At 44.1% G+C, this 9,254-nt stretch overlaps 1 protein-coding gene across 4 annotated transcripts in view; it reads right to left on the reverse strand.

Annotated features, from left to right (window-relative positions):
• BLM (BLM RecQ like helicase) overlaps positions 1-9,254 on the reverse strand; it is a 93,977-nt gene that overhangs the window by 4,874 nt on the left and 79,849 nt on the right. For all 4 annotated transcript variants that reach the window (XM_037730506.1, XM_017506104.2, XM_017506103.2 and 1 more), the window contains 4 exons: positions 7,320-7,519; positions 6,691-6,883; positions 2,365-2,487; positions 242-443 (listed from right to left, as the gene is read on the reverse strand). In XM_037730506.1, the coding sequence (XP_037586434.1) occupies positions 242-443; positions 2,365-2,487; positions 6,691-6,883; positions 7,320-7,519 (718 nt within the window). The remainder of the gene's footprint in view (positions 1-241; positions 444-2,364; positions 2,488-6,690; positions 6,884-7,319; positions 7,520-9,254) is intronic.

Consider the following 9,254-nt stretch of genomic DNA (forward strand, 5'->3'; position numbering starts at 1 on the left):
CGCCCGGCCCCAATTATTAGTCAGTAGATGTTTTAAACATCGGAAGCAAATATTTTTTGGTGTTGTTTCCTGAAGCAACTATTTCTGTTTTGGATCAAACCTTAATCATCACTCCATTAACTGGGGAGGCAATATTTAATAATGGCTTATTTAATAAATGCTTCAAAGCAAGGCAGAGCTGCTGCGCTTTTGTCCTTACTTCCCTTGTACCCTCTATTGCAAAAGATGTCACAAAATATACCCCTTTGCCTTGGAACCACCAGAAGCGGCTTTTCTCCTCTTAGGCCTTTGGGAGGCTGGCGTCCTTTTCCTCTTCCTTTCGTTTCCAGAGTTACTTGCAAAGTAGTGAGAAGATACGGGTATTTCCTCGTCCAGCTTCTCAGTGGCACTCCTTCCAGGGCCTCTGCTGCCGGACAGGCTTATCCCTGGGGAACTGTTCTCAGCTACAAATGGAAAATGCAGATGTTTACAGGGTTTTAGTCTATATGAAGAGACACACGGCAGGGGGCCCATTTAGCAGATACGTAGCTGCCGTCCTTCCATATGGATTCAACAATTCAGCAAGAATCAAACATTTTTCTATTTCACAAAGCCCCAAAGTGCTCAATGGCAACTCGTTTTTAATCAAAGAGAATCAGAGTTCATTGAAAACATTTGTGACAGTCTTGAAGTTAACTACAGACATGAGGTTAAGCTCATACTCGGCTGCAGATGGCCTGTGTTCCTGCTGTTGACTGGGCTGGTAGTTCTGGTAGGCAATTCGAAAAGTATCAAGTGCTATAAACATGGAAGGCAACTTTACTTACCATTTTAAATGTGCTGAAAAAGAAGCTCAATATAGGGGAAACAAACGGTTCTGTATCTCATCTTTGAACAACAGTTTCTTAGTAATGAGCATAAGAAAATTCTAGACCCTATTTTACTCTTCACAGACAAAAAACCTGTCTTTGCATAATGGCTGAACATGTCACATATTATGCAGGAGGTGGGACTGTATAAAGCACATATTTGCAAAGAAGATGTTAACTTCCATAAGTATTTGCATCCAAGGCTCCAAAATGCATGAAACCTCCCTATAGATAGGTCACACGGGAACCCGGTCTCCATTTCCTGGCTGGTCTGGCTTGTCCTACAGGCCACCCTACAGGGGCAGCATGGAGGACACAGGACTCCACTGTGGCTGCTCCAACCCTGGCTCACTGTCAAAATGTATTCAGAACAAGGCTTTTCACGTAATAATTACCATATAGGAGAAGTTATGAGAACCAGGCCAGGTGTGGCTCACACCTGTAATTCCAGCACTTTAGGAGGCCAAGGTGGGTGGATCACTTGAGGTCATGAGTTCGAGACCAGTGTGGCCAACGTGGTGAAACCCCATCTCTATCAAAAAATACAAAAATTAGTCAGGTGTGGTGGTGCACACCTGTAGTCCCAGTTACTGGGGAGGCTGAGGCGGGATAATTACTTGAACCTGGGAGGTACAGTGAGCCAAGATCGTGCCACTGAATTCCAGCCTAGAGTGAGACTCCAGACTGACACTCTGTCTCTGAAAAAAAATTGCGGCTGGGAAAGAGCAAACTTGAACTATCTCATCCTCCTGATCATTTCCATCATCCTTGGGAAGACCCCAAGCTGCCTGTCCGGAAGCAGGATGAACACTGAACTGGGCTTGTCTGTTGTGTCCTGCCACGTGGTGACTTCTGTGCTCTCAGTATTGCCTACAACAAAATGGTTGCTTGTTCTCATATCCCCGTGCCCGTCAATGATTTTGGAAGCTATAATGATGATGACGCTCATGATCAGAGGTGCCACAGGGCAGGCCTAACGTGACTCTGGGAATGTCTGATGACGATGCCCTCACTCAGGCAGGTCTGTCAATGACTAATATTGATCAACTTCTAGTTGGATGCTCACTCTTCCAAAACATTTAAACACGTGTCTTAAATTTTATCTTCAGACTTGTTTGTCAGAAAACGTGTTCCTTCCTTAATGAAGGAAACTGATTCCGAAAGAGGCTATTGGTGGCTTGCCAGAGGTCACACAGCATGACATGGTGGCAGGTGTGGGGCTGGCACCCAGGGCTCTGATTCCTGGAGCACTTGCATTACAGGAACCAGCAACCCCTGGGCCCAAAGGTCCCCTTCTGGACCCTATGAGTAAGTTCAGTAACGGCACCCACAGTGGGCAGAAGCACTAGTGTCCTCTCAGAGGTGATGGGCACACCAGTGGGGGCTGACGCGGATGTCAGTGTGACGAGGTGTAGGAAGTATTCGCACAACCTGAAACTACATCACTCTCATCCAGTGAGACACATCGCTTCACATTAGACAGGCTTTTACAGAACACACACGGCTGTACACTAACCTGGCAATGTCCACTCAGAGTATTTCTGTAAGACTGAAATCACTTCTGCACCATATTTTTCCAGTTTGTCTTCAGTAACACCATCAATTTGAAGCAAAACCTCAGGATCAGAAGATAAAGATTCTGTGCATAGGCATAAAATTAGGAATTTAAATTATCACCCATGGAAAACCCACTGAATTCATGCTAATTCACGCATTCAGCACATGTCTGCCAAGTGCCAACTAACTGCAGGGTACTGGGAACACAGGCCAATTTTCTAAAAGGCAAAATTAGCACCTCAGAGGCAGCAGACGGGCCCAGAGGGCAGGAACCCATCATTCAATTCCAGCAGCAGAGGCCAGGGCAGGGCAAGGGCAGGAGCCAGGGCAGGGGCAGCCAAGGGTAGGACCTGTGCCATGTGTGCGGAGTGGGGCAGCCCTGCTGTTGCCCGCTGTTCCCACGGCCAAGACTCGTCTAGCTAAAACTGGTGTGCCCTCTCCTTACTGCGAACATCGCATTTCTATTTCCAGCTCCGGCTCTTCCCCGCACTCCAGACTTGGACACCCCACCCGAGGAGGCATAACCAAATTGTTACTTCCTCCAACACAAACTTTTCTTCCTCCACCCCTTCCCCACGTGGGGTGAGGCAACAAGCAGGCAGCCGAGTCCTCTGCACAGAGACCGCGTATCAGCCCTGCAGCTAGACAAGCCTGGCATTTAAAGGTCACCCTGGCTGCTGTCTAAAGGAAAGAGTAGCATCCAGGAGCGTGGGGAGAGCCACTGCAGGACTGAGTGAGGATGGAGTGAACTGGAATGCAGTCGTGGAGACGCAGTGAGGCGAGGCTTGGGTGAATTTTGGAGGCCGGCTCTGTAGGAGTCGGTACATGAGGGAGTCTTCATCCCTATGTATTTGAGCTGAGCAAAGGGTGGATTTCAAATCCTTTTCCATCTGTGATTTTCACATCATTCCCATGTTTAGAGGAAAAGCAACAGACCGTGGGACAGAACAGAAGGTTGATGAAGGGGTTTAATGGAAGATAAAGTGGGAGAGGCAGACGAAATGTAGACCCTTGATAAAACTTATACTTTATCAGGACAGCTGTTGCAGTTTTACTAGTTTTTGAAAGATTAAAATGTGTACATCACACTCACAGCTGGAGGTAAGGAAGGCAGTTAAGAAACTATCCTAACAGCCTAGAAATAACATAAGAAAATACCATATTTCATCAACTCCAAGACACACACCGTTTCACAATTTAGCATTCCTGAGGTCGAGATGTGTCTTAGAACTGTTGATGGTAAATGGCAGCTGCCTTGCGGTTGTGACAGCTCATGCATGTGGGAACTGAGTCACAGCAATTAGTACTGTCAGCATGGCAACAAAGTCACTGCACTGTTCGTACCTCATGTATTGTGTCTAACTGCCATGACGTGTCTTCAAAAACACTATACTGTGATTAGCATTAAGAAAATGGTTGTGAATGCAGAAACGTTCTGAAACAGAGGAGCAGGGAATACATCCGGCATTAAGAAAAGCACTATCCCAGCACTTTGGGAGGCTGAGGAGGATGGATCACAAGGTCAAGAGATTGAGACCATCTTGGTCAACATGGCGAAACCCTGTCTCTACTAAAAATATAAAAATTAGCTGGGTGTGGTGGCATGCACCTGTAATCCCAGACACTCAAGAGGCTGAGGCAGGGGACTCACTTGAACCCGGGAGGCAGAGGCTGCAGTGAGCTGAGATTGCACCACTGCATTCCAACCTGGCAACAGAGCGAGACTCTGTCTCAAAGGAAAGGAAAGGAAAGCAAAGCAAAGCAAAGCAAAGCACTATCTGGCTCAGCGTGGTGGCTCACGCCAGTAATCCCAACACTTTGAGAGGCCAAGAAGGGGGGACTGTTTCAGCCCTAGACTGGGTAGCATAGTAAGAACCCATCGATACAAAAAAATTAAAAACTAGCCAAGCATGGTAGTACATGCCTGTAGTTCCAGCCACTCAGAAAGCTGGGGCAGGAGCATCACTTGAGCCCAATAACATAGGCTGCAGTGAGCTGTGTTCAACCACTGCACCCCAACCTGGGCAACAGGACAAGACTCTATCTCTAAAAACCCAAGCCCACAGTTTCCTACAAGTACAAGCCAGCGCTTTACATAGCCTAGGAAAGAAGATGCCCAAAGTAGATGAAGCAGCATTACGTTTTTGTTACTGAGAGATGTACAGCCTTCTGTTGACACCTCCTGGCATCATCAAGAAACCACCGCCATCAAAACAGAACTGATAACAGAGGTTTCCATTCAGTCCTGGGGAGAACAGTGGAACACTCTGGAAATGCCGTGCGGCTAATGGAAATGTTAGTGATGACACAGGGATAAACAAAGACATGGACAACTCAGTCAAAAAGTGACTCAGAAGAGGCAGGCTTGGAATGTGAGCTTTTACAAGTACCTACATTAATTTACTTTTATTATATGTATTTTTCATAGAGGCACAGAGCTGTGTATAAAAATCAATGTCTAACTCAGTACAAAACAATTCTTTCAATAAAAGCACTGTGTCATAGTTTAATTAACAGAATTTCTTCTTCCTTAATAGTCCATAAAATAACAGTATCTTAATACAGTTTGCATCTTCGAGTCAGTGAAATATGGTAATGACCGGTTATGGTAGGAGAAGGAAGGAAAAAGATGATAAGATTTTATGAAGAGGAACATGGAAGGTCATATAGTCCAGTTGGCCAACTATGTGAACACCTTGTTTTCCAGAGACTCTAATACTGAAATTCTGGGCTGGGCTATTTGCCCACGGAAATAGCTCAGACCAGTAAGTATTTATTAACTAAAGACATGGCAGTGTGCTAGATCCAGATTCAAAGAAGCATAAAACACAATCTTTTCATAAGGAAATTAGCTCTTCATTGCAGATTTTTTTTTTTTTTGAGATGGAGTTTTGCTCTGTCTCTTCAACAAGAGTGAAATTTCGTCCAAAAAAAAAATAATAATAATAAAATAAAACTAAAAGAAATCACAATGATCCATATCCTAACATCCAGCTCTTTTAAAAAAAATTTTGAGACACAGCCTTCTCTGTTGCCCAGGCTGGAGTGCAGTGGCGTGACCTCGGCTCATTCCAACCTCTGCCTCCTGGGTTCAAGCAATTCTCGTGCCTGAGCCTCCCGAGTCGCTGGGATTACAGACGTGTGCCATGATGCCTGGCTAATTTTTGTATTTTTAGTAGAAATGGGTTTCACCATGTTGGCCAAGCTGGTCTCAAACTCCTTACCTCAAGTGATCTGCCCTCCTCAGCCTCCCAAAGTGCTGGGATTACAGGCGTGAGCCACCATGCCTGGTCTAACATCTAGCTCTTTAGGAGTTAGTTTAAAATTAAAATTATACTACATATAACACATAGGGTACCATTATACCACATATAACAAAGTACTGTATATATGATAAAAAACTGTATATAAAAATATATATACACATATACCATATAATATATATATACACACATATATGTATATATGTTTTAGCTTAAGAATGAGTTTAATATTTGATGGTCTTGAGATGTCCTTAAAAAAAAAGAATAAGTTTTGGCTGGGCGTGGAGGCTCACACCTGAAATCCCAGTACTTTGGGAGGCTGAGGCATGTGGATCACCTGAGGTCGGGAGTTCAAGACCAGCCTGACTAACATAGAGAAACCCCGTCTCTACTAAAAACACAAAATTAGCTGGGTGTGGTGATGTGCACCTGTAATCCCAGCTACTCGGGAGGCTGAGGCAGGCAAATTGGTTGAACCCAGGAGGCAGAGGTTGCGGTGAGCCGAGATTGTGCCATTGCACTCCAGCCTGGGCTACAAGAGTGAAACTCTGTCTCAAAACAAAACAAAACAAAAAGAACACGTTTCCATTGTTTCTCTGAACTTTTAATCCAGAGATTAAAAATAACTAAAACAACTGAGGACAGGCTTGGTGGCTTATCACTGTCTGCAATCCCAGCATTCCAGCAGGCTGAGGCGGAAGGATCACCTGAAGCCAAGAGTTTGAGACCAGCCTGGGCAACATGGCGAAACTCTGTCTCTACAAAAAAATACAAAAATCAGCTGGGCATGCTGGCATGCATCTGTAGTCCCAGCTACTTGGGAGGCTGAGGCTGCAGTGAGCTACAATCACACCACAGCACTCCAGCCCAGGCAACATAGCAAGACCCTGCCTCAAAACAAAGAAACCCAAAAGGAAACAAACCACGGAGATCTATTTATCAGTCAAGGAGTTCCCTAGCAGGATTTACTTTCGGCCTATTCACTACTTTCGGCCAAGTAAAAAGGATACATGCGCACCCACCTGCAAGCTTCTTTAGAGTGACGGTATTGAAAATATTGAAGTAATGGACACCAAAAACCTTCCCGAGAGATTTGCAGACTTCTGTGAGTTCTCCAAGACATTTCTTCACCACCTCTTCCCTCTGAGATACTTTTGCTACTAATGCTTTTTGTTTTTTCACACTGCTGGAATTTTCTGTTTCCATAAAATCTACCTTTATGAGAAAGAAACAAATCACAGGAGTGGGTAGATGTGCACTTGTACCCATACAGGCGCTTGCTTTATTGCTTAGTTGCATTTTCTGGGGGTCATTCTATTTGGCCATGCAGATAGTGAGCCCCCTGAGAACAGGGGCTGTGCATTCTCCGTATCTCCAGTGTCAAGCATAGAATAGCCTCTTGATAAACGTTTAATAATAGAGATTTAGTGACCTGACAACACATTACATTCATTTTGACAGGTGTCGCATTCCTTGGGTTGAATTTTAAGATCTCTTTCCAATTTTAGAAGAACACAGTACAGTATGTTCATATAGAACAGTACATATAAATTCAGTATCTATAAGCTTTGGCAAAGACTCTATACTTCGCGGTAACGTATTTTGGTTCGCTCATTGTGAGATAATGAAATAAACATTAAAAATACCATACCTTTAAATTGCCATTTAGTACAGTTTGGGCTTTATTTCCGAGCATCACATAAGCGATCGCCTGGTCATTGGCATTGATATATAAGTCTTCATCCAAAATCTTGTCAAGTATCAGCTTTTTAAAAAGTCTTTCAGCATTGTGTCGTGAATAAGCAGATCCTTTTCCAAATATCCCTGACTGGATTTTTGCACTCTTACTCCCTGACAAGAAGGTACAGGAAGGAAGATGAGTAAATGCAGCGTATCATCACCCTCAAGTAACAGAGGCTAAAAGTCACTCATGGACGGGTTTAGACGGAACAGATCACCTATTCCACAGGAAAACCCCTGGCATGGACATTCATTTCTGGAAAATGAGATTATTTGAGTAGAATGCTAAAATTCCTATGGTTGTATGTACTTTTCCTTACGTTTTTACAACACACATTTTACAACACATTGGCAAAAAAAAGCAGCAAAATTATATTAGAGCAAATATAGCAAATAAAGAGTTTACATAAACCATAACAGCTTCCTATAACTGTGCTATGTATTTGGATAATTGTGCATTACTTATCTACTTACAACAGGTCTCACTCTTGTGGAGGCTGGAGTGCAGGGGTGCAATCATGGTTCACTGCAGCCTCAAACTACTGGGCTCAAGTGATCCTCCTGCCTCAGCCTCCTGAGCAGCTGAGATTAAAGATGCAGGCCACCGCACTCAGCTAATTTAAAAATTTTAAATATTTAAGCGCATCTAGTACTTATGAGTTATTTATTTTTGTGGGTACATAGCAGGTGTATGTATTTGTGCAGTAAATGAGATGTTTTGATACAGGCATACAATGTGAAATAAGCACATCATGGAGAACGGGCCATCCATTCCCTCAACTATTTCTCCATTGAGTTGCAAACAAGCCAATGGCCCTCTTTCCGTTATTTTATCACTGTAATTGTTTTGTGGAGCTGAGGGTCCCCCTGTGTTGCCCAGGCTAGTCGCTAACTCCAGCCATCCTCCCACTTTGGCTTCTCAAACTGTTGGGTTGACAGGCATGAGCCACTGCACCTGGCCACAAAAAATTTTTGACAATCAATTTTATAAATACTATCCCTGGCCCTGGTTATCAAAGCTGCTACTAGTTTATAATCTACTTATTTAAGGCCATTCTTTTTGTCACCCTCGCTAACAAAGCCTACACAAATTCTAAAAGAAAGCACACCACCACAAAGACAAGATGCTCCAGGGGAGAGGTGAAGACAGGAGTATGTACTCACGCTCCCCTCCTTCTCCTACCAGCTGACAGCCACAGGCAGCCGGATCCTTTGTTGCATCCAGGAGCGGCTGTAAGTGCTAATGTCTTCGTTTATATTATACACAATTTTAACAATCTACTTAAGAGCCCTTGTGACATTTATAACAAACAGAATTAATGGTTATTATGTAAAGCTTTAGCTCCGTTTTAAAGAGTTCCAAATAATTATATTATTGTCAATTTCAAATGGCTTCTGGCCATATGGCCTGAATTATTCAAATTTTTCTTTAAGTAATTTGTATCCGTGAAAGGCCACATTACAGAAACAACACTACTGTTCTGCTACCAACGGGCTGGGTGGCATGGAGCAACCCTACTGCTGAGGACAACTAGGAAACTTGGCGGAAACACGGTTTTGTTATTTTTGAGTCAGGGTCTTGCTCCGTTGCCCAGGCTGGGGGTGCCGTGGTGGGATCACTGCACACTGCTACCTCGATCTCATGGAGGCAGGTGATCCTCCCATCTTAGCCTCTGGAGTAGCTGGGACTACAGGTGCCTGCCACCATGCCTGGCTAATCTTTGTATTTTTGGTAGAGATGGGGTTTCACCAGCTTGCTCAAGCTGATGTTGAACTCTTGGGCTCAAGGAATCCGCCTGTCTTGTTCTCCTGAAGTCCAGGGATTACAGGCATGAGCCACTGTACC

This window comes from Cebus imitator, unplaced genomic scaffold, assembly GCF_001604975.1.
Source record: "Cebus imitator isolate Cc_AM_T3 unplaced genomic scaffold, Cebus_imitator-1.0 Scaffold348, whole genome shotgun sequence".
Lineage (NCBI taxonomy): Eukaryota > Metazoa > Chordata > Mammalia > Primates > Cebidae > Cebus > Cebus imitator.